The 26,462-nt window shown below is 46.8% G+C and overlaps 1 protein-coding gene across 1 annotated transcript in view; it reads left to right on the top strand.

Moving 5' to 3' along the window:
- LOC126456452 (protein bowel) overlaps positions 1-26,141 on the top strand; it is a 291,336-nt gene extending 265,195 nt beyond the window's left edge. The window contains exons 3-4 of the mRNA XM_050092201.1: positions 11,726-12,045; positions 26,134-26,141. Coding sequence (XP_049948158.1) covers positions 11,726-12,045; positions 26,134-26,141 — 328 coding nt within the window. The remainder of the gene's footprint in view (positions 1-11,725; positions 12,046-26,133) is intronic.
- The last annotated feature ends 321 nt before the right edge of the window (positions 26,142-26,462 follow it).

Genomic DNA, 26,462 nt, shown 5'->3' with positions numbered 1-26,462 from the left:
CATGCCCGAGGCAGGATTCGAACCTGCGACCGTAACGGTCGCTCGGTTCCAGACTGTAGCGCCTAGAACCGCACGGCCACTCCGGCCGGCGCGTACATACCTATTGAACGTTCCTTTCGTCCGTCCTCGTAGCTCCCGTGGCGTCGCGCTATGTCATACTTGCAGTCACTGCCACAATCAACACTCTCTTGGCGGTGCCCGACGCGCAGGACGAATCACGTGACCTATTGCCCCACGGCTTTAATCGGAGACGTTTATTGGCAGAACCATATTAATCTATTACGATGCTACACACGTAAAATCAGTCTAAATGCCGGCCGGTGTGGCCGTGCGGTTCTAGGCGCTTCAGTCTGGAACCGCGTGACTGCTACGGTCGCAGGTTCGAATCCTGCCTCGGGCATGGATGTGTGTGATGTCCTTAGGTTAGTTAGGTTTAAGTAGTTCTAAGTTCTAGGGGACTGATGACCAAAGATAAGTCCCATAGTGCTCAGAGGCATTTGAACCATTTTGAGCCATTCAGTATGAATAAGGGTCGTCAGCGTTGGTTTGATTCGCGAGACAGGGTGAAAGGTCACAACTCAAAAGCCAATAATTACACTGTCCACCCACATTAATATGACCACCTACACCATAAGCCAGAATAACACCTTTTGCAGTGCGAAACGTGCTGTTCTGGAAGGTACTGAGAGGCACGTGGCCGACTTCACTGCCGTGGTCAGCTGCGCTAGGTTCCTCGGTTGAAGATCCATGACGCGAACAACAGCCGATCGAGGTGGTCCGACAGATTATAGCTTGGGTTTAAATCCGAGGAGTTTGGCTGCCAGGGGAGTAGAGTAAATTCATCCTGGTGCTCTTGAGCTACGCACGTGCACTGCAAGCTGTTTGGAACGTCGCACTGTCGTGCTGGTAGGTGCCTAGAAGAAACAAACTGTACAGAGAGGATAGAAGAATATATGTGTTGATCCACTGTGGCATCCAGAACAACGAGGTCACCCAGGGAGTGCCACGAAAACTTTCCCAAGAGCATAAGACTCCCCAAGGTATTTGCTTTCAGGCATTTCACGTCGTACAGCCAGCGGCCATTTTTCCGACGGAGCATAAAACGTGATTCATCCGAGAAGGCCGACTGTCGCCATTCACTGGACGCGCAGTTGTGGTACTGGCGTGCACATTCCAGCCTTCGTCTCCGATGAACAGCAGTGAGCATGGGTACATGATCCAGGCGCCTGCTGGACGGTCGTGGAGGAGACACTGTTGGTAGCCCCTTGGTTCATCTGCGCAGTCAGTTGTTCAGCAGTTGCACGTCTATTCGCTGGTACACATCTCCAGAGCCATCGTTCGCTCCTGTTATTTATAGCCTGTGGAGCACGACATTTGCCTCGACACCGGTTTTGGATCGCGCCATTTTGCCATGCACGATGTACTTTGTCCCTGGTGGCACGATAACGGTTTTCCGAAATGCTTCCACCCTTGGCCCGAAAGCCAATCATCATGCCCTTTTGAACGCCAGATAAATCGCTCCGTTTTCGCATTACGACAATGACTGCACTGTTTCCCACGTCCCCCCACTGCTAGTGCTGCCACTTGCCATCTGTGAGTGACTATTCCACGTTGGTGGCGAATATAGACGGTTGTCGCAATAATATGACCATCTAAAGGCCCGGCAACTATCCGACTATTTTCAGGAAAGATTACGAGATGTGATCACTGGACTGGAAAGATTCATCACTAACAGTTCGGTACTGCGCATCCAGTTGTTTACTAACCACCCCTGCCGACAATCGCAAGAACAAAAGAGGAATACAATGTGGAAGTAAACAGGCAAAGAACCACATAAAACATCACTCTCAAATTCGCACGAAAAATTAAATTTATTGGTATCAAGCCACATGGTAGCCACGTTCAAGTACTCCAACTCCCTAATGACAAAACGCGTGCTGTGACGCCTCTCTTTTACCGAGCAACCCCAGCCTCACTAATTCACAACCATCACAAAGAAAAACAAAAAAGTGCCTAAGCGGAACTCGATGCCCACGCACGGGAATGCACTTTCGAATACTTTGGAGGCTTTCCTTATTGGAAAATTGACCTCGATCATCTCGTAGGATCACTAACTTCATACTTCCGAAATGACAGTCACTAAAAAACACGAAGTCCGCCACAGAGAACCTACGACTTGCCGCCTTACCAACACGAGGGTTGCCGGCCGACTTCTAGATTTCCAGAGCTCTAGACCGCTACATGGAATTAGACTGTTCAACTTACAGGCCTTCCAACCAATCAGTGGTCGCATGGATACCATTTCACTGCCGATTCCCCGTTCGCACTAATAGCGCTTCTGTAATTTTCTGCTTCCTGCGAGGACGTTTAGAGCTTTCCCTGCTAGTGATGGAGACGTAGGCCGTCACGGTAGATACTCGCCTTTGAAATGAGCCTTGTTCAAAAAAATGGTTCAAATGGCTCTGAGCACTATGGGACTTAACATCTGTGGTCATCAGTCCCATAGAACTTAGAACTACTTAAACCTAACTAACCTAAGGACATCACACACATCCATGCCCGAGGCAGGATTCGAACCTGCGGCTATAGCAGTCGCGCCGTTCCGGACTGAGCGCCTAGAATGAGCCTTGTTGTCCCCGACCCCTACCCATTTAGAAGGGTTAGAGAAAGCCCTGCCCATCATCTTCAGCGGCCTTTCCTTGCAAGCAGAAAGCAACCGAGCCGGCTACAATAGCGAAATAGGGGGTCACCAGGAAATCATATGTTTTCAGAATCTATAGTTACATCCACACTCAATAAAGCACTGTGAATTACAGGGGTCTCGACGAAAATATATGAAAATGCATGCTTGAACATAAATTCATATGCTGACTAAACTAGCAGGTTGTGCTGTTATATTTGACCTCTATCGGGACCTGTACAATGCACTCAGTACGCTGCAAATGTTAATCGTCGTCAGAAGTGCTCTACGAAGTTGTGAGAGCCTTATGTTCGAGCTAAATGAATTCGAACGTGGGCAAATTGTAGGTGCTCGTGTGCTGCGTACTTCTGTAACCAAGGTAGCTGAAATGTCTAGTATTTCAAGGGGCGCCGTATCGAAGATTCTTACAGCACGAAGGAAAGCGGTAAAATATCCTTACAGTCAAAACATGAATGAAAGGGTGGGTCGAATGACCGTAGCAGACGACCATTGAAGAGGACTGTGACGAAAAGTAAGAGAATGACAGCTGAAAAGTCACTGCGGAACGGAATGTCACACTCGCTTGGTGCTAACCAAAACAACACAAATGGGGCTCCATAAGCAGGGAAATGCAGTGCGTGCTGGAATTCCACCACAACTCATCTTGATGCCAATTCCCGTAGCAGGTAATGTGGTTCCGAAGCCATGAAACCTGGAAAATGCAACAATGGAAGAACATCACTTCGTTGGATGAGGCGCGTTTCACACTGTTTTGAATTTCTGGCCGAGTTTGCGTACGAAGAGTGAAACATGGGGAGCGGGGGTTCTGTGATTATCCAGGTAGCTATAGCATGGTATTCCACTGGACCCATGTATACTCTGCCAGATCGCATTACTGCTGAGAATTATGTGACCATATCGGCTAATCAGATCCATCCCATGGTACAATGTTTGTTCGTCAATGGTGATGCTGTGATCCAAGACGACAAGACTTCTTTTCATACAGCCGGCATCCCTCAGGACTGGTTTTGTGAACAAGAGCATGAACTGTCTCATTTTCCTGGCCATCATAGTCACCAGTCCTCAATATCATTGAGCCTTTGCGGTCTATATTACTTGCAGTTCTTTAGAGTCCGAATCACTGAAAGACAAATCACTTACTCCATTATCACTGTTGAAAACAGTATTCACAAAACAGGCAAAGGTCCCGAGTTCCAGTCTCGGTCCGGCAAACAGTTTTAATCTGCCAGGAAGTTTCCTATCAGTCCACACTCCGCTGCAGAGTGAAAATCTCATTCTGGAAATATCCCCCAGGCTGTGTCTAAGCCATGTCTCCGCAATATACTTTCTTTCAGGAGTGCTAGTCCTGCAAGGTTCGAAAGAGAGCTTCTGTAAAGTCTGGAAGGTAGGAGACGAGGTACTGGCGGAAGTAAAGCTGTGAGGACGGGGTGTGAGTCGTGTTTGGGTAGCTCAGATGGTAGAGCACTTGCCCGCGAAAGGCAAAGGTCCCGAGTTCGAGTCTCGGTCCGGCACACAGTTTTAATCTGCCAGGAAGTTTCAGTATTCACAAGCTTCTGTAATCCCTCTTAACCATCACTACGAACTGCTCTCTTCAGCATTTTGGTTGTTTACTGACTGTGAGATCAGCTACGATGTGACACACGTGATATGTACTTCGTTTTAGAATACATATAAGAGCCATCTATTAAGTAGAAACTGAACTCCGTGTACGCATATAATGAAGCGGGCATCTGCGAGCTGAGTCCATCATATGTTTTAAATGTCATAGAAATATCCTGAGACTACTGCTCGTCATTTTATACGATTCGGTTAATCTTCCACATCATCTCTCTCGTGTTAAATTCTGCTACATTTAATCTTTTGTACGCCTATCGTTCAAGAAATCATAATATCTGGCCACCGAATGGCAGATGATTGTAATGGAAGTGAATGTGACACGAATTCTCTAGAACTTCGCCGGGCGTCGCGTGTCGTACAGAAGTAGAGTGGCACTCTGTTTTACGAGCACAGAGCTGACGTGCTAACTGCTCGTTGCTGGGCTCCAGGGCTTGCGTAACGTTCGCCGGAGAATGAGTGTGTCGCCCGTCGCTACAGAGGCAACTTTATGACGTCACGCGGTGGAGGACCGCGCAAGTCCTGACCTAGATGTGTCCCACTCTCCACAGCTGGCGCGCTGACTGTTTAACTAGTACCGTACTGTCACAGATGTAGTGCCTTGTTATTCACTTATTTATGCATTCATGTCATCTGGCAAGATTAGGACCCTCGGGACTCCTCTTGTATCTAATCAGACAGCCTTAGTGAGTCAACAATATAATAAGTATAGTACACAGGTAGTACACAGTGGTTACTACACACATCAAAAGAAGTTGTGGATCACCTCGATTCCGAGAGTTCTAGAATCTGTACGGGAAATTGGAATAGAGATCAACATAAACATCATTTCCGTCCTTTTTATTGCTCATGAAAACCACACATTGCATGTTGTACCACCGTACAGCATTGATGCATGCATGTATTCGGCGTGGCATACTATTCACAAGTTCAGCAAGGCACTTTTGGTCCAGATTGTCCCACTCCTAAACGGCGATTCGGCGTAGATCCCTCAGAGTGGTTGGTGGGTCACGTCGTCCGTAAACAGCCCTTTTCAATCTATGCCAGGCTTGTTCGATGGGGTTCATGTCTTGAGAACATGCTGGCCACTGTGGTCGAGCGATGTTGTTATCCTGAAGGAAGTCATTCACAAGATGTGCACGGTGGGGGTGCGAACTGTTGTCCATGAAGACGAATGCCGCGCCAGTATGTTGCCGATATGGTTGCACTATCGGTCGAAGGATGGCATTCACGTATCGTACAGCCGTTACGTCGCCTTCCATGATCACCAGCGGCGTACGTCGGCCCCACATAATGCCACCCCAAAACAAAAGGGAACCTCCAACTTGCTGCACTCGCTGGACAGTGTGTCTAAGGCGTTCAGCCTGACCGGGTTGCCTCCAAACACGTCTCCGACGATTGTCTGGTTGAAGGCATATGCAACACTCATTGGTGAAGAGAACGTGATGCCAATCCTGAGCGGTCCATTCGGCATGTTGTTGGGCCCATCTGTATCGCGCTGCATGGTGTCGTAGTTGCAAAGACGGACCTCGCCATGGACGTCACGAGTGAACTTGCACATCATGCAGCCTACTGCGCACAGTTTGAGTCGTAACATGACGTTCTGTGGCTGCACGAAAAGCATCATTCAACATGGTGTTGTTGCTGTCAGTGTTCGTTCGAGCCATAATCCGGAGGTAGCGGTCATCCAATGCAGTAATAGCCCTTGCGCGGCCTAAGCGAGGCATGGCATCGACAGTTCCTGTCTCTCTGTATCTCCTCCAATTCCGAACAACATCACTTTTGTTCACTCCGAGACGCCTGGACACTTCCCCTGTTGAGAGCCCTTCCTGGAGCAATGTAACAATACGGTCGCGATCGAACAGCTGTACTGACCGTCTAGGCATGGTTGAGCTACAGACAACACGAGTCGTGTACCTCCTTGCTGGTGGAATGACTGGAACTGATCGGCTGTCGGCCCCCGTCGGTCTAATAGGTGCTGCTCATGCGCGGTTGTTTACATCTTTGGGCGGATTTAGTGACATCTCTGAACAGTGAAAGGTACTGTGTCTGTGATACAATATCCACAGTCAACATCTTTCTTCAGGAGTTCTGGGAACTGAGGTGATGCAAAACTTGTTTTGGTGTGTGTTTAATGATGAGAGTCACAGTACTAAATAGATGGAAATTCGGAGATAGCACTATTCTTAATATTCTTGTGAACATCTTCCTCATTATGTCTTTGTCGAATGTGACTAATGAGATATAAGAAATATTTGGTAGCCCTACAGTAGGAATCAAGTGTGGAGAAGAAGTGGAATAGTCAGGGGAAGAGCAAGAAATAGTAGGAACACCTTAGCAGAAAAGGAGGAAGGATAGATAGGAATAGGAAAAGCATAGACGCAGCTGATAACGTCACTCGTTGTTCAACAGAAAGCGAAACAGCTCGAATATGCCGTGAGGGAAGCTATGCGAATGGTGACACATAAAGCTTAATTTCCTCTGGAAAGTAATGTGATTTTGGACATAGGTCTTGAGTACTTTTTTCCTGACTCGTGGAGGGATAGGAGATGTAGAATGATTTAGTGTTACGCACCAGTGGCTAAGAAATTGATGAACAAAACAGAACGAGTGAAAGTCTTGTCGTCTGTCCGATCTTATACTTGCATTTATAGCTAGCTGAATTATTCTTGGGTTGTCACTATTTTGTGCCATGTTGAACTACATCACTACGCTATTTGACACACCTCCTTCCGAAACAGACATAATGTACCGTATTCAGTCTCTAGCTCATTACCTGTAGCTTCCAATTCCTCAATGGTTCTAAGCATACAAATACCTTTACCGAGAATAAAGCAAAAGATGAAATCTGCACTCTGTGCGAAGCAGCCTGTCCTGATACTTACTCGCCCTGAGTCTATTATTTCAACTCCTGTTTCGAAATACAGAGTGATCCGTTGGTGCCAGAAAGTATTCTAGCAATGATGGCAAACCTTCTTTGAAAATCGTTGTAGAGGAGAGGTGCTGGCATAAAGTTCCTGATCACGAGTGTTTGGGCCAATGTCCTGGAGTAAAGTCCAAACCTCTCTGCGGTGTCTCATGAAGTAAGGGTATGCGATGCAGTTGATGGTGATCCGTCCGTCGGATGGGGACGTTAAGTTTAATCAACAGGAATAGGATATGTGCCAGTAGCGGGTATCACCCTCTCCCTTCTCCCATCATTATGCAACACAAACATAACTCTCCAGAATGAGATTTTCACTCTGCAGCGGAGTGTGCGCTGATATGAAACTTCCTGGCAGATTAAAGCTGTGTGCCGGACCGAGACTCGAACTCGGGACCCTTTGCCTTTCGCGGGCAAGTGCTCTACCAACTGAGCTACCCAAGCACGACTCACGCCCCGTCCTCACAGCTTTAATTCCGTCAGTACCTCGTCTCCTACCCTCCAAACTTCGCAGAAGCTCTCCTGCATACCTTGCAGAACTAGCAACCCTGGAAGAAAGTTCCAGACGAGGTACTTGCGGAATTAAAGCTGTGAGGACGGGGCGTGAGTCGTGCTTGGGTAGTTCAGTTGGTAGAGCACTTGCCCGCGAAAGGCAAAGGTCTCGAGTTCGAGTCTCGGTGTGGCACACAGTTTTAATCTGCCAAGAAGTTTCAAACATAATACTGGACACATCTACATTGTACAAAAACATATCCGTCTCAACTCTCAAGAGACAATTTGCGCAGAAATAGAACACCCTTTGCACCAACTGGCTGAACCCATACCGTAGCCGGCTGTTGTGGCCGAGCGGTTCTAGGCGCTTCAGTTCGGAACCGCGCTGCAGCTACGGTCGCAAATTCGAATCCTGCCTCGGGCATGGATGTGTGTGATGTCCTTAGGTTAGTTAGGTTTAAGTAGTTCTAAGTCTAGGGGACTGATGACCTTAGAAGTTAAGTCCCATAGTGCTCAGAGCCATTTTTAGCGCATACCGTAGGATATCCCAGCAACAAAGCCATATGACTTTTAATTTTAATTCTGCAATGGGAAGAGTTTTACAGTAGTCTAGATAATAGATTATAATTTCTAATGCCTGTTTGGAATGATTAATTTCGGCGATGTGTATGTGCACGGGTACAAAGCAGAAAGAGCTCGATGACATGAGCTTACGGCTTTGTTAACCGTAGACGACGCTACTGTCTGGAATATGTCTTTTGTACTGCCAGATGCTCACTGGGCCGGGTGTGTTAATGCGCGGTCTAAATCTTGCGTGAGGGAGGGCTATTGTATTATGATTTGAACCTTCGCCGCGAAGTGATTGATTACTGCTCAGAATTTTCATGTCTGCTATTGTTGCCCGCTTCCTCTGGAGCAACAAAGGACCGCTCTTCGGCGTAGAGATGAGGGCGCTGAAATAACTATTGTGACATATTAAAGCTTTGTACCGAAGCGAGACACAAATTCCGTTCTCTTCCTATCGCAGGAAACGCTTTGTCAGCTGAATAGTCAAATGTTGACAACGTAACTCCAACGGATTTTCTATGAAGTTCAGGACTCGAGGCAAATTGCGGCGGTCCCTGATGAGTCCCCTATACAAGAACCTATTCAAAAAACTGAAATTTTTCAGTAGCAACGAATCATCGTAGCAACTATTCATTGGCAGCAGTATATTAGTCATCACCTATCTAGTAGCCACTTTGTTGATCTCCCGTTTAGTTTCCGACTGCTCGAGTTTCTGTAATGTTATTGAGTGATGGTACAGCATTCGTAGCCATTGTGAAATTTTGCTTGGAAGTTTTACCTTTTGATGTAAACTTATGGAGATGATGCTCTAGGTCCAACGTGGTTTAGGAGCGGTTAATGGGAAATGTCTCTCGATCAGGAAGGCATACTGCCTGAAAAAGTTTAGATCAACGATCAGGTGCGCAACAACAGTTGTCTAAAGTCAATAAACTCGCAGAAGAGTTTGGAGGCTCATATCAGCGGATGGAGCATGTGCAAAGAAGACACGTTACGTTTCATGTTACTACACTGCGTACAGGTCAATGCGTGTAAATAATTTAGTGTTATGGAAGACCGTGCAACCAGTGGAGTATTCAGCACGTCTGTTTCCATCTTCTAACTTCCCCCTCTAACTACTTGCTGGCATACTGTTCGTCTCACCATCGAGTGAGATGACGAAGTGCTAAGACATTAGACTCGCGTTCGGAACAGCGTTTCCAGACTGAATTTTGGAAATTTCCTAATAGCAGACATAAAATACCCCAAAATCATACTATTTCGGTAACTTTTCCCCACATATCCTTTTTCCTTTAAGCTGTTGTTTGTCATCAGTGTTGGTATCTTGAAGAGGTGGAAATGAGTGTTCAGGGCCGTAAAAGTATTGTGCATATCACAAAAATTGTACTACGTAAATTAAAATTTTTAATTTGTAAATAAAAACAAAGGCCTGGCCAGAAAAAAACTGTTCTAGGGGCGTCGCATTTGCTTTCTTCATGGTTTTTTCATTGCCCTATTGATTTAACATCAGCGTAGCATCTGTACAAGCACCCCAAACGATCGAAGCTGGGCAGTACACGTCATAGTGACGTCACGGAGAGGTATCACCGCAGTGAGCGTTAAGTCTCCTACAAAAGGAAAGGTGAGCGATTGAACTGAAGACAAGAGTGACATCTAGTGAATATCTAGAAAACGAAATATGTGTTGCTTGAACCAAGCTATCAGAAGGCATCAGCAGTAAGGCTAGGTAGATAAAATACTTCCCCAGTTTCCCGCGTACCGAAATTTTCTGCTGCAAAAATTTCTCCTAGGTTTCCGTTTCCCCAAAAGCTCCTCACAAAAAGTATTTTTCCCTAATATTGATAAAAAATTTCAATATGGAGTCATTGATTCGGAAAGACGTCCGTTCTGTTAGCAGTACGACGATCAAAAGTTAGGTGTACTGTGGTTTCACGAAATTAAGACAAATGCTGGGCCGGTTCCTTTGGAATGGGCGCAGCAGATTTCCTTCCGCAGCTTACTTTTCGTCTCCAGTGATCGTCGATGGGATTTTAAATCCTACTCTTCCTACATCGTACAGATCTTCCAAGGCCGGCCGGTGTGGCCGAGCTGTTCTAGGGGCTTCAGGCGGGAACCGCGCGACTGATACGGTCGCAGGTTCGAATCCTGCCTCGGGCAAGGATGTGTGTGATGTCCTTAGGTTAGTTAGGTTTAAGTAGTTCTAAGTTCTAGGGGATTGATGAGCTCAGCTGTGAAGTCCCATAGTGCTCAGAGCCATTTGAACCAGTTGAACCAACACTGTGTTATGATGGATGTGGCGGGGTAATTTGCACACTCTCTGTTTACTTAATCGGTTTCTTACTCACTGGCATCTTCTCCTCACGTAGCAAGAATGTGTAATTATTCCACAACTATAGTACCAGATCGAATTAGTTCAGTATCTTGGCGGTACATTTGCACAGCAAAAAATCGTTTTTCATCTCATTTACGTAGTTCTAAGTTTTAGGTGACTGGTGACCTCAGATGTTATGCCATAGTGCTCAGAGCCATTTGAAGATCTTCCATTTCCTGATATGTCATTTGTTGCTCATACGGAATCGTACCACCATATAAGGAAAAATGTCTCCAATAACAAGTCAGACAGTAGCTGCCAACCGGAATTTCTTATTCAAATGAAGACCGCAGTTGCGGGTCTAGCACAGCCCACCATAATGTGGAAAACCTCCAGAATGTACCAGTACCTCCGTTCTACCTTCGAAACTGTACAGAAGTTCTCCTGCATACCTTACAGGTGTAGCACTCCCTAAAGCGTCGTGAGTCGTGCCGGAATAGCTCTGTAGTTGAAAGCAAGATTCTGGGATTAAGTCGCGGTCGGGCACAGACGTTTAATCGGCTAGTAAGATACAGAGTGAGAGATTCATTCTCGAATCAATCCCCTAGGCCTTGGCTAAGTCTTCCTTTCTTCCGCGAGTGGTAAAATGGTTCAAATGGCTCTGAGCACTATGGGACTTAACTGCTGATGTCATCAGTCCCCTAGAACTTAGAACTACTTAAACCTAACTGACCTAAGGACATCACACCCATCCATGCCCGAGGCAGGATTCGAACCTGCGACCGTAGCGGTCGCCTAGAGCCGCTCGGCCACACCGGCCGGCCTTCCACGAGTGCTTCTCCTTCAAAGTAAGCGGGAAAACTTCTGTACAGCATGGAAGGAAGCAGAGAGAGATGGAAGATGCAGAGTTCCGGCATACAGTTTTAATGTGGCAGGAAATTTCACACTAGCATTCGAAGCGATTGTAAAATTTTGCTTGAAAGTTTCAACTTTTGATGTAAGCATAGGGAAGGTAAAATGCAGAGTAAAAGATTAATTCTTAAGAACGTGCACAGCTTTCTGCCACGATAGTGGTGCGTGAAACGCAGCTAATATAGCATTTGCTCCGCCTGTGTTCCAGGTACATCCACAGCAAGGAGAAGCCGTTCAAGTGCGGGGAGTGCGGCAAGGGCTTCTGCCAGTCGCGCACGCTGGCGGTGCACAAGATCCTGCACATGGAGGAGTCGCCGCACAAGTGCCCCGTGTGCGCGCGCAGCTTCAACCAGCGCTCCAACCTCAAGACGCACCTGCTGACGCACACCGACCACAAGCCGTACGAGTGCACCGCGTGCGGCAAGGTGTTCCGCCGCAACTGCGACCTGCGCCGGCACGCGCTGACGCACGCCGTGGGCGACGTGCCGCCGGGGCCGGACTCGGACTCGCCGCCCCCGCCGCACGCACCTCCCCCGCCGCCCCACGTGCCGCCCCACCTTCCGCCGGGCATGGCGCCGCCCCCACCGCCTCCCGCCGCGGGCTCTGCCGCCGCCCTGGGGCTGCCGCCGCCCTCGATGCCGCCGCCCCCGCCGCGTTGCCTCACACCACCGCCGCCCCGCACGCCGCCCCCACCGCCGCAGCTGTTTGGTCGCCGTGGCAGCCCGCCGCCTACGACGAGGTGCCACCACAATGTAAGTATCTCGCAGCGTACTGTATCTGTAAGGAATGAGGAACTGCCATTCAATGTCCGGGATGATAAGTCATAGGTAACATGACTAAATTTAACCATGTTATATGGGTCTTTTTTGAGAGATACTTCCGTGTTGCAAATTTTTTTGTGATGTAATATATACTCCAACAATCACTTGCTTCTGATATTTTATTCGTACGACGAATTCGGTGACATGCTGCCAACATCAGGTGCAATTACAGTTATTTTTACATTATAATGAATACAATAAATAAATCAGCAATAGCCACCGACATAAAAAACGCAAGCCATCCATTCCATGATATTGGGTATGATCTTTATATATTAAATAAAATGGACAAGAACCATCAAATAGGACTTATACGAAGAATTGGAAATATTCATTCCTGGCAGAAGATGGAGACATGTTATTAAATAACAAAATTTAAAGTAATAATATTAAATTCTTTAAAAACTCTCCAATGTTGAAAAAAATTGTCTTTACCAAAAACCCACTTAATGTTTTCCATGACATAAATATAACTAGATATAAAAGTTTCAGTAATTTTGGAGAGCAGCGGTGTGGCAGGAAGTACTTTAAAAATGAACACAAACAGTCTCGCACGCAAAAAAAAAAAAAAAAACATTCTGGCGGTTACAGCCGTTATTAACGTACCGGCATTTCACATGTACAATGGCATACCTCGTGCTTGCATTAACCAGCGATATTGCAGCGTTAATAAGTTACAACTGTTACCTAGACAAATGTATTACCATCATTTCATTACTATACATTAATCATTTTTTGGCCTTGCGATTTTTTTCATCAGTGTATATATCGACAGTTAGGAAATTTTGTCACACTCCAGCATTTGCTGTACAACTGATGCTTGTACGTAGATCTTCATACGGAGGTATAACATACTTTGTTCAGAGGTATTACTTTTTTTTGCCTACAGTAGAGTCGATGTATGGGCAAATACTTAAATCACTTGCGGTATTAACATGAATGCCGAAAAAAAATAAAGTTATAATATTTGCAGAGAATTGTTGTTGTTTATATATACATAAACTGCCCAGGTGGCAGAATGAGTGCGTGTGGAGGGTTAAAAAGATTGGGGCACAATGGCCAAGGAGCTCCTCCTAAGTCACACATTTCTGTCGTTAGTGCTAAACGATGCTTGAGGTGGTGTAAATAGTGAAGCCATTGGACAATGGATGATTGCAAACGAGCGATTTGGACTTATGAATCATGCTATACCCTGCCTGTGGCAATCCGATGGAAAGGTTTGGGTTTGGCGAATGTCTGGAGAAAGTTACCTACCATCACGTGTAGTACCAACAGAGAAGTGCCGAGGTCGAGATGTTACATTTTGGGGTAGGGTGTGACTCCTTTATTGCGCTTAAGATAACGCTAAATGCTGTGTGCTACGTGCAGTAAACGAACATTTTGGGGACTGTGATCTTTAGTTTCCGCATGACAGTGCGGCCTGTCACAAAGTAGCATCTCTTGGGCGATGGTTTGTGGACAGTAAAATTCCTCAAATGGACTGTCCTGCTCAGGGTCGCGATCTAAACACAATGGAACACCTTCGGGATGAGGCAAAATGTCGATTTTCATCCAGCGTCCAACATCACTATCTTCAGTGATGTCGACTCTTGAGGAAGAATGGCCTGTCATTCCTCCACACACATCCAGACGCCTCCTTGAATGTGTCTCCAGCAGAGTTCAAGCTGTCATGAAGGCGAATGGTGGACACTCCCTATATTAATGTCCACTAATAGGTGTCTGAACATTTGTGGTGACATACTGTACACCAAATCGTTGTAGACGTGGTCAAGTCCAACTGTCGTACTGATAGAGCGCGGCTACGTTCTCATGTAGGTGGCCGTTTTATCTCAACTGGACGTCCCAAAATGGTGGAACTTCCACAGGCTACCAGAGACAATGTCGATGTCTGTGACAGAACAGCATTATCAGTGTCTGTAGCAGTTCGGCATCGAGCGACCGCTTCCATGCACAACTACTGGTATAGCCGCTGGCCCCATTAAAATTGTGGTTGTGCATTTTCATCTGTACAGCTTTTTAGGTGACAGAATCCCTGGAGGCAGAGAAGTGAGTACATAAAAAAAAAATTTGAAACGGAAAGAAAACCATAAAACATCTCTCAAAGAATGTCGGCGGGAAAAACTACGTTCTCTTATTCAGAAGGTCCGTTATAAGAAATGGACAGAATGCTTAGCGTAGAATGTACACCACTATCATTAAAATTTCAACATCAGGAAGGATATAAAATAACGAATTTTATCGTTGTGCGCTTACACTATAGGAGGAATCATAAAGGTAAATCTGTAGACGAATTGGGGTATAGAACATGCGAAATTTAGCGCACAAATTATGTTCTTGTTAATAGTGTCGCCTTGCAGTTTCTTTTCGCGTATCCATATAAGGAGCAACCCTTCGACATCGTCCAGAATATTAAACCGTTGTTTTGATACTCTTGTCACTCCCTTTGAAGCATCTGTCTCCATAATCTTGTCCTTATTCTTGAGGATAGTGCAAATAGTTAATGTAGACAGATTGTATGTTCGTGCTAAAGCATAACGCTCACACCACGCTCGCGTTTTTCAATGTTTTTGCGTTTCATTTTTAAGTTCATTTTCTTTCTCTTCTGGGCATCTTCTTACCGCTTTATTTTTGGGGACATTTCTACGAAGGTTATTAGAATTTGTGCACAAAAAAACACTATCTGAATAAAAGTTTAGAAAACTGTGTGGTCACAAGTTGCACTAAGATGGTAGCAGAAAGAGCGCTAAACCGAAACTGCAGTGCATACTAAAGACATTATTCATATGCCGCTGCCGACAATGACAGGCGTTCATGTTGTTGAACGTTTCCTCCGCGACGCGCGAACGGCTGGTGACGTCACTCTAAATCGTCGTCACTCGTCATGGGAAACGTCGCTCGTTAAGCGAGGCATTTTTTTAGCAATTGTTTTGGTAGTTATGCGAATTGTGCGGTATGGGAGGTGCACGTTAAGCGCGGTTTCACTGTACGTCTTTATTGCACTCACAACGCCAGATTTGCACCTGGTGGCCAAAATTGGAACTAACTTTTTTTTCAGTGTAAATCGGTTCAGCATGCACACATTAGAATGTCAACGAAGTTTCTATGATAATTACGGTCGAAACTGAGCCTCTGTGAGTGGCTGGACTTCATTTATTACCACAAGGTATAACGATGACGGATATAGTGTGCAACGTTCGCTGTTGTCAGAGCCTCCATACGTGAGTAAGTCCATCATGATGCTGTTCGCAGAACCGGGACTCGTCTGTAAAGATGATGTGTCCAGTGGTGTCGTAGAGCGCATCACTGGCGGCTCCAAACTGAATGTCTAAATTTGGCAGCAAAAGTGCACAGAAACGTGAAAAGGCTATTAAGACCCTGCAATACTGCACGCTAGCGAGTGATGTCTAGTATGGAGTCCCACAACACTTGCAGCCGAGGCTGGATAACGTGCCTGGGTAACAGCGAAGCGGCAAGATTGACCCCTTTCATGCTCAGCTGTGTTCGACTCTCTATCCATCTGTTATTCTAATCCTGTTATACACAGATCAACAAAAGTTTACAATTCCCCCGGTTCCCGGAACTCTTGAAGATAGACGTTGACTCTGGATATTGTATCACCGATACAGTCCCTTTCACTGTTCAGAGATGTCACTAAACACGCCCAAAGATGTAAACAACCACGTATGAGCAGCGTCTATTAGACGGAGGGGGTCTGACAGCCGATCAGTTCCAGTCATTCCACCAGGAAGGAGGTACACGACTCGTGTTGTCTGTAGCTCAACCATGCCTAGACGGTCAGTACAGCTGTTCGATCGCGTCCGCATTGTTACATTGCGCCAGGAAGGGATCTCAACAGGTGAAGTGTCCAGGCGTCTCGGAGTGAACCAAAGCGATGTTGTTCGGACATGGAGGAGATACAGAGAGACAGGAACTGTCGTTGACATGCATCGCTCAGGCCGCCCAAGGGCTACTACTGCATTCGTCGACCGCTACCTACGGATTGTGACTCGGAGGAACCCTGACAGTAACGCCACCATGTTGAATAATGCTTTTCGTGCAGCCACAGGATGTCATGTTACGACTCAAACTGTGTGTAATAGGTTGCATGATGTGCAACTTCGCTCCCGACGTCCATGGCGAGGATCATCTTTGCAACCACGATACCATGCAGCGCGGTACAGATGGGTCCAAAACATGCCGAATGGACCGCTCAGTATTGGCACCATGTTCTCTTCACCAATGAGTGTCGCATATGCCTTCAACCAGACAATCGTCGGAGACGTGCATGGAGGCAACCCGGTCAGGCTAAACGCCTTAGACACACTGTCCAGCGAGTGCAGCAAGTTGGAGGTTCCCTTTTGTTTTGGGGTGGCATTATGTGGAGCCGACGTACGCCGCTGGTGGTCATGGAAGGCGACGTAACGGCTGTACGATACGTGAATGCCATCCTCCGACCGATAGTGCAACCATATCGGCAGCATGTTGACGAGGCATTCGTTTTCATGGATGACAATTCGCGCCCCCATCGTGGACATCTTGTGAATGACGTCCTTTAGGTCGACCGGAGTGGCCGAGTGGTTCTAGGCGCTACAGTCTGGAACCGCGCGACCACTACGGTCGCAGGTTCGAATCCTGCCTCGGGCATGGATGTGTGTGATGTCCTTAGGTTAGTTAGCTTTAAGTAGTTCTAAGTTCTAGGGGACTGATGACCTTAGAAGTTAAGTCCCATAGTGCTCAGAGCCATTTAAATCATTTTTGAACGTCCTTCGTGATAACAACTTCGCTCGACTAGAGGGGCCAGCATGTTCGCCAGACATGAATCCTGCTAGGCGGCAAATGTTAAAAAAAAATGGTTCAAATGGCCCTGAGCACTATGGGACTTAACAGCGGAGGTCATCAGTCGCCTAGAACTTAGAACTACTTAAACCTAACTAACCTAAGGACGTCACACACATCCATACCCGAGGCAGGATTCAAACCTGCGATCGTAGCGGTCGCGCGGTTGCAGACTGAAGAACCTACAACCGCTCGGCCACCCCGGCCGGCGGAAAATGTTCCATATGATGGGAAATAAATAAATAAGTAAATAAATAAGTAAGTAGACAAACTGAAATAATTCTGTCATCCATGAGAAAAGATTGCTAAGGACAATTGAGACAAGGTAGGTATCAGACATTGGAATAGATGCAGAAATGGCTTGGCTCTGAGCACTATGGGACTTAACTTCTGAGGTCATCAGTAGCCTAGAACTTAGAACTAATTAAACCTAACTGACCTAAGGACATCACACACACCCATGCCCGAGGCAGGATTCGAACCTGCGACCGTAGCGGTCGCTCGGCTCCAGACTGTAGCGTCTAGAACCGCACGGCCAATCCGGCCGGCTAGATGCAGAAATATTTCTTCAAGAAAATACTCCACTTTTGTCAGATATTAAAGAAAAAATGCCTGTAAAGTTACGTCTGGAGCACTGTGCTGAATGTGATCTCTAACGTCGTGTAGGCCGTCGTTTAGGTGTCGCGGAATTCTAATGCTGCCATCTCTCTACGTAAACGCCATCGTGGGATTTGCTGATGAGAATGTTGACTCATTTAGAGGCAAACTGCAATATTGTATTCAAAGATCACTAGAGGGAAAAAATGATTTGCACTTTAGTAAGCAGTGGTGTGCCTATCCAGCACTTTTTATTTTCAGTAGACTTACAGCAGAACAGGAAGAACTTGACTGATAAGCCCCAAGTCTTCAAATCTGATTTGGCAAGTTTGCTTGCGGCACACTCCTTTATACTCTACTCGGAATAATTGAGAACCTCTGTATGTACTGTGTTATTTTTCCGTATATGCTCTCACATTTTGTTCGTGTTTTATTAATTCTTTCGTTTATAAATTTTTTAAACTGCTCTCTGTAAACTACGGCATGTACTGACTTATTCTTTGACCAAGTTACTTTGGTTCATGCGATCCCACATAACCATATAAATAAACCAAACAAACAAAAATAAAAAGGATACGTTTTATTTCGCAGTCATTGCGCCGCGTACTGTCCTAAAGTTTTAACGGCAGCAGCAGCAGCAGCAGCAGTCGTTCTGTCCGCAACGAATTGCCTTCAGAACTGCAGTAGGAAGACAATTATCGCAGGCCTGGACCAATGGCAAGTGTCTTGGCCTGTGACTTAAAATCACTTCGCCACGACGTATAATTACCGCCAGTCAACGCCGGTTCTTCCCGACGCCTCCACAGGGAATAGCGAAGCTCGGGTATAATGAGAGTTACTTTGAAGGAGAAACTATTCCGTGTTCACGGCTGCAAATTATCGCCTAAGCCATACACGTGTGTATCATTATACAAATCCTGTTTTAGTGTTCCCTAATAACCGGTGGTAGATTGTCTTCGACAATTTAAATCCATTTTATCTCTGAGGTGCTAATCTCGCAGCACTGTGGGAGAAGCTTTCCAGCAATTAAAAGTAAGGAGAGAAACTTGTGACAAGTTCAGGCTGTGTGTCAGTCTGTGAGGTATGTCGAATGGAGGAATTGGGCGTAGTCTACTGCCTGCGAAATGCAGTGCTCCGGTACGAATTCTGGCCCACCATACAGTTTTAACTCGTCTTGTATAGTTAACGCAACCCTGTTCTGCATACAGCAACAGAACTCATTTTCTGTGTGGTAATGAATGGCGTCCTGATCTTCAAGGCTCCAACCGCACAAGTTGGCAGTGGAAAGACACTGGGCTCTATTTCGGAAAGACAGCGGTCCAAATCCCTGTCTGATCATCCACACCATCCTAACGCTGGGATTGTTGACTGATTTCACAAGCTATCGTTTCCTAACCGCAACTCATAGTACGCCTCTGATGGGATCGTTGCGACGGGACGTTACACTCTAAGCTCCCTACCGTTGCCTTTAAGCTTTATACGAGTGACTAAATTGATTTCTTTAATATTCTGACATCGAGATCTTCATATTCCTCCAAAGGAATTGTTACGAAAATCGTAAGAAATTCCAGTTCTTGGAACAAAATAAGGAAAGTTGATCGGAAGGGAAATCATAGAATTTTAGGTTCTATAGAAACAGCTGCTGACAGGTTTCCTCTACAAATAAATGAACTTAGCACTTTGTCCCTCAATGAAATTGTTTCTGTCTTTAAGGACAGTTGAGTTAGGGTTATTCGGCCCGCCTGGTTAGCCGAGCGGTCTAACGCACGGCTTTCCGTAGTGGGAAGGAGCGCCTGGTCCCCGGCACGAATCCGCCCGGCGGACTTGTGTCGAGGTCCGGAGAGCCGGCCAGTCTGTGGATGGTTTTTAGGCGGTTTGCCATCTCCCTCGGCGAATGAGGGCTGGTTACCCTTGTTTCGCCACAGCTACACTATGTCGGAGATTGCTGCGCAAACACATTCTCCACGTACGTGTACACAACTATTACTCTACCACGCAAAAATAGGGATTACATTCGTCTGGTGTGAGACGTTCCCAGGCGGGGGGGGGGGGGGGGGGGGGGGGGGAATTCACCGGTGGCCAAACCCGAATGGTTCGTGTGGGGTGGCGGAGGGGTGGAAATTTGTGCCGGTCAAGGACTGCGGTAGGGGTGGACCACTGCGGCTGCGGCGGGGGTCAGAGCCTCTCCGTCGTATCTAGGTCCCCGGTTAACATACAATACGGTTATTCACAGATATGTAAAGTTTATGTAACTGAGTGTTTTCTGTCCAGTCAGTCATGTCCAATAGAGCAGACAACACACAGGATGACGCGGCCTGTGCTTCATTTTCTGAAATAACCTAGGAGGGACTAAAAGGAAAAGGGTAGGTGGGAGACCATTACTCCCAGCCACACAGGGCATTGCGGTATTGCAATGGCGAAAGTGGAAATTTGTGCCGGACAAGGACTCAAACCAGGATGTTCCAGTTCTCTAGAACGCTCGCCTTAACCGTCCCAGCCATCCGGACACGTCTCCCATCCGACCCAAATCCTCATCTTCTGACACGCTGCATTGTAGCGTCTTTCGTCCATTACACCTTCTACTCGCAAATTCTATCCGCACAGAAACATATGTCATAGAGCCGCCGCACTCGCTAATACTTGGTGAACATTAATGAAACCGACAAACCGGAGGAACGGATTCCTGACTGGAAATGGAGGACGAAAGTTCCTGTGAACATGTGTCCGGAAATGGACTGTGTGCGTACAACGACAACACAGTACAGAGCTGTATCGCATCCACGTCGCAACGGATATTCAAAGCGGCTTCCATGGGGTTGCAAGTGATAGCGATAGTAGCGGTTGTCTTGCAGGATACACTTAATCGTACTTTGACTTACACCATTTGGCGGGCCACTTGGATGGAGCTTGTACCAGGGTTCATCTCAATATCCTGTAGAACCCGGTCCTCCAGGTCTGATGTACGCACAGTCCGCCGCCTCCCAGCACGTTTGTCTGTCTGAAAGGAACCATGATCACACAAATGCCCAAAAAGGGGCTGAAATGTTGTATGATGTGGTTGGTGTCGGTGAAGATACTTGTTTTAGTATAGCTGTGCTTCCTCTCGGCCGTTTCCATCTGCTTGGCCGTACACAAACGCCATCTCGGGTTGTTCCCGACCTGAATACCGGACAATTCTGCTGCTTAAATCCGCTGAATCCATCACACAGCTTGCAGCGCAGAAGGAACACACGGCACGTGGTCAGTGGAACATTAATTCATCAATGCCATCTACCGTGACAACGGTGCATTTTCGGACTCGTGTTCATAAGACCTTTTTTCCTACGTTTCCAGTCAGGCGTCCGTCCATGTATATGTCGGTTTTATTAATGTTCACCCTGTATTAATGTAGACTAACTGAGTGTTGTCTGTACTGTTGGCTATATGAGTATGTAAAGAAGGCAGTTCCTTTCAGTCGATTCTACATGTGTTGGGGAAGTCAGTCTTTCTGTGTTTTCTAAGTGGAGGGTCGTTTCCCTTTGTGTCTTGCCTTACTTACAAGGGAAGCCCCATCAAAAACCGAACACAGAACAAGCATGAAGACAGGAAGATCTAGCGATTTGCGAGAAAAGAAGGAAAATAGAAACAGCTCAAGATGTGAAACATCGAGGGTATTGCAAGAACAGCGGCGTAGTGGTTGTGTGGTCATGGTTTTAGGCTTCAAAGCGGGAGATCCGTGTTCACTCTCCGTCTCGCCATTTTTTTCACAAAATTATGAACTTCTTGTCCGGTAATTCACATAGTATGAATTTCATACTATTCATTGGGTAAAAAAATATAAGTCATGCGGTAAGAAAATACACTGAAGCATCAGAACAACTGGTATGGGCATACAGAGATGTGTAAAGAGACAGATACGCTTATGTGAGACTTAGATCAGTTACTGCTGCTACAATGGCAGGTTATCAAGATTTAAGAGGGATCGAACGTGCTGTTATAGTCGGCGCACGAGCGATGGGACACAGCATCTTCGATGTAGCGATGAAGTGGGGATTTTTCCGTACGTCTATTTCACGAGTGTACCGTGAATATTAGGAATCCGCTAAGACATCAAATCTCCAACACTGCTGCGGCTGGAAAAAGATCCTGCAAGAACGGGACCAACAGCGACTGGAGAGAATCATTAAACGTGATAGAAGTGCATCCCTTCTGCAAATTGCTGCAGATTTCAATGCGGGGTCAACAACAAGTGTGGGCGTGCGAACCATTCAACGAAACATCATCGAGATGGGCTTTCGTAGGCGAAGGCCCACCCGTGTACCCTTGATGACTGCACGACACAGAGCTTTACGCCTCGCCTGGGTCCGTCAACACCGGCATTGGACGTTTGATGACTGGCAACGTGTTTCCTTGTCGGACGAGTCTCGTTTCAAGTTGCATCGAGCCAATGGACGTGTACGGGTATGGAGGCAACCACATGAATCCGTGGACCCCCATGTCAGCAGGGGACTGTTCAACCTGGTGGAGGCCCTGTAATGGGTGGGGCGTGTGCAGCTGGAGCGATATGGGACCCATGAAACGTCTAGATACGATTCTGACAGGTGACAACTACATAAGCATCCTGTCTGATCACATGCATGAATTCACGTCCATTATGCGGACTTGGGCAATTCCAGCAGGACAATGCGACACCCCACACGTCCAGAATTGCTACCGAGCGGCTCCAGGAACACTCTTCGAGTTTAAACACTTCCGCTCACCAGAAAACTCCCCAGGCATATCTGGGATACGTTGCAATGTGCTCCCCAGAGGAGATCTCCAGCACCTCATATTATTACGAATTTATGGAGAGACCTGCAGGAGTCATGGTGTGTTTCCTCGACATTAGTCGAGTCCATGCCACGTCGTGTTGCGGTACGTCTGCGTGGTTCTGGGAGCCCTACACGATATTAGGCACGTGTACCACTTTGTTTGGTTTTTCAGTGTATTACTGTCGCAAGTAAATGTGACGAACAGTGAGAGTAGAAGACCTGGCTCGTAGATATCGCACACGAACGAAAACAACAATTAAATGGGTGTGAACTTGGTTACAACAAAGTAATTCAAGAGTCATAACTTCCCAAACGGAAAGCAGGTGTAATAACATGTGGTACTTGTGTAGAACAAATACAGGGTGTTTCAAAAATGACCGGTATATTTGAAACGGCAATAAAAACTAAACGAGCAGCGATAGAAATACACCGTTTGTTGCAATATGCTTGGGACAACAGTACATTTTCAGGCAGACAAACTTTCGAAATTACAGTAGTTACAATTTTCAACAACAGATGGCGCTGAGGTCTGGAAACTCTATAGTACGATATTTTCCACATATCCACCATGCGTAGCAATAATATGGCGTAGTCTCTGAATGAAATTACCCGAAACCTTTGACAACGTGTCTGGCGGAATGGCTTCACATGCAGATGAGATGTACTGCTTCAGCTGTTCAATTGTTTCTGGATTCTGGCGGTACACCTGGTCTTTCAAGTGTCCCCACAGAAAGAAGTCACAGGGGTTCATGTCTGGCGAATAGGGAGGCCAATCCACGCCGCCTCCTGTATGTTTCGGATAGCCCAAAGCAATCACAGGATCATCGAAATATTCATTCAGGAAATTAAAGACGTCGGCCGTGCGATGTGGCCGGGCACCATCTTGCATAAACCACGAGGTGTTCGCGGTGTCGTCTAAGGCAGTTTGTACCGCCACAAATTCACGAAGAATGTCCAGATAGCGTGATGCAGTAATCGTTTCGGATCTGAAAAATGGGCCAATGATTCATTTGGAAGAAATGGCGGCCCAGACCAGTACTTTTTGAGGATGCAGGGACGATGGGACTGCAACATGGGGCTTTTCGGTTCCCCATATGCGCCAGTTCTGTTTATTGACGAAGCCGTCCGGGTAGAAATAAGCTTCGTCAGTAAACCAAATGCTGCCCACATGCATATCGCCGTCATCAATCCTGTGCACTATATCGTTAGCGAATGTCTCTCGTGCAGCAATGGTAGCGGCGCTGAGGGGTTGCCGCGATTGAATTTTGTATGGATAGAGGTGTAAACTCTGGCGCATGAGACGATACGTGGACGTTGGCGTCATTTGGACCGCAGCTGCAACACGGCGAACGGAAACCCGAGGCCGCTGTTGGATTACCTGCTGCACTAGCTGCGCGTTGCCCTCTGTGGTTGCCGTACGCGGTCACCCTACCTTTCCAGCACGTTCATCCGTCACGTTCCCAGTCCGTTGAAATGATTCAAACAGATCCTTTATTGTATCGCTTTTCGGTCCTTTGCTTACATTAAACCTCCGTTGAAAACTTCGTCTTGTTGCAACAACACTGTGTTCTAGGCAGTGGAATTCCAACACCAGAAAAATCCTCTGTTCTAAGGAATAAACCATGTTGTCTACAGCACACTTGCACGTTGTGAACAGCACACGCTTACAGCAGAAAGACGACGTACAGAATGGCGCACCCACAGACTGCGTTGTCTTCTATCTCTTTCACATCACTTGCAGCGCCATCTGTTGTTGAAAATTGTAACTACTGTAATTTCGAAAGTTTGTCCGCCTGAAAATGTACTGTTGTCCTAAGCATATTGCAACAAACGGTGTATTTCTATCGCTGCTCGTTTAGTTTTTATTGCCGTTTCAAATATACCGGTCATTTTTGAAACACCCTGTACATACACACATCTGGAGGTCCCTTCCTTACACTTCGCTGTTGCAAACGGACGTTACACCACGACACAGACACAAATTTGAATACAGCGAACAGACACGTCATTGACTGGACGGACAGTTTATAGTTTTGTGAAAAAAAAGAAAAATATGATGCATGAGGATCTCCCTCTTCGCAGTCCAACACCGTGACCACATAACCACGACACCGTCGCTATTTAGGTTTTTTGTTGACAGTACATACTGTCCGTTTGTGAATGGGTATGATTTACTGACTAGAAGACCGTCCATGTTTTCAAGGTCTCCTGCAAGCTGCTGAAAAGTGTCCTGTGTTAAATATAGCTTGTAGTTTCTAGAATTCCTCGCCATTCTCGAGATGCCTATTTCTCATGCTTCTTACAAGGGAACCTCCCCATCGCACCACCCCTCAGATTTAGTTATAAGTTGGCACAGTGGATAGGCCTTGAAAAACTGAACACAGATCAATCGAGAAAACAGGAAGAAGTTGTGTGGAACTATGAAAAAAATAAGCAAAATATACAAACTGAGTAGTCCATGCGCAAGATAGGCAACATCAAGGATAATCTGAGCTTCGGACCGTCGTGGTCCCGTGGTTAGCGTGAGCAGCTGCGGAATGAGAGGTCCTTGGTTCAAGTTTGCCCTCGAATGAAAATTTTAATTTTCAGACCATTATCAAAGTTCAGGCACTCACACATAATCAACTTCGCTCTCCAAAATTCCTGGACATGTTCAGATTTGCTTGGACATACGCAGGATTTGACGGTCTACACACGGAACAATTTGAAAACGTTAAAAACATATGTTTTGACAGAGGACAGGGAAAACTGTGCGACTGTGAAGCTGTTGCATTAATTTGTTGCAGTTTATGTGACAAACTCATGTTTTCATCACTTTTTTGGGAGTGATTATCACATCCACAAGAAAACCTAAATCTGGCAAGGTAGAAGAATCTTTTTACCCATTCGCCAAGTGTATAAGTTAGGTGGGTCGACAACATATTCCTGTCATGTGTCGTACAGAATATATCAGACGCGTTTTCCTGTGGAGGAATCGGTTGACCTGTGACCTTGCGATCAAATGCTTTCGGTTCCCATTGGAGAGGCACGTCCTTTCGTCTACTAATCGCAGGGTTTTGCGCTGCGGTCGCAAAACACAGACACTAAACTTATTACAGTGAACAGAGACGTCAATGAACGAACGGACAGATCATAACTTCAGGAAAATAAAGAAAATGAACTTTTCACTCGAGGGGAGACTTGAACCAAGGACCTCTCGTTCCGCAGCTGGTCACGCTAACCACGGGACCACGACGCTCCTGAGCTCATACTCTCCCTGATGTTGCCTATGTTGTGCATGGACTACTCAATTTGTATATTTTGCTTATTTTTTCATAGTTCCACACAACTTCTTCCTGCTTTCTCGATTGATCTGTGTTCAGTTTTTCAAGGCCTATCCACTGTGCCAACTTATAACTAAATCTGAGGGGGATGCGGTGAGGAGGTTCCTTTGTTAGAAAGTTACCTTACCGATTAGGAAACCCGTAAATGTAAAAATATGATCTACGTAAGTAATATGTGGTTTCCTCTTGGAGCCACGCCCCGTAGTGCAACAGTTGAATACTGATGTCGCTCCTTGTCCGCCTTTGCAGGAGGGTAGCGGCTACACGATGCGGCCGTCGTGGCACCGGCCGCAGCTGCACATCCGGCGGGACCTGCACCCGCCGCCGCCACCGCCCCCGAGCGCCACCGTCACCAGCGGCAGCAGCGCCGTCCCCGCCGCCGCGTCCGCCCCCGAGTCGCTGCTGTTCCGACGGCGGCCGCCAGAACCGCCAGACATCTCGCCGCCTCCACCGCAGCAGCCGCCGAGGCCTTCGGCGCCACTGCCAGCTCCGCCCCCGCCACCCCCACCGCCGCCGCCTAGAGAAACGCCGTCCGCCGCCCCCAGAGAGACGCCGCCTCCTCCTACCGTTCCACCTCC

This window comes from Schistocerca serialis, chromosome 2 (assembly GCF_023864345.2).
Source record: "Schistocerca serialis cubense isolate TAMUIC-IGC-003099 chromosome 2, iqSchSeri2.2, whole genome shotgun sequence".
Lineage (NCBI taxonomy): Eukaryota > Metazoa > Arthropoda > Insecta > Orthoptera > Acrididae > Schistocerca > Schistocerca serialis.
The sequence above is the reverse complement of the archived record's forward strand: the minus strand, read 5'-3'. Positions and strand labels throughout refer to the sequence as shown.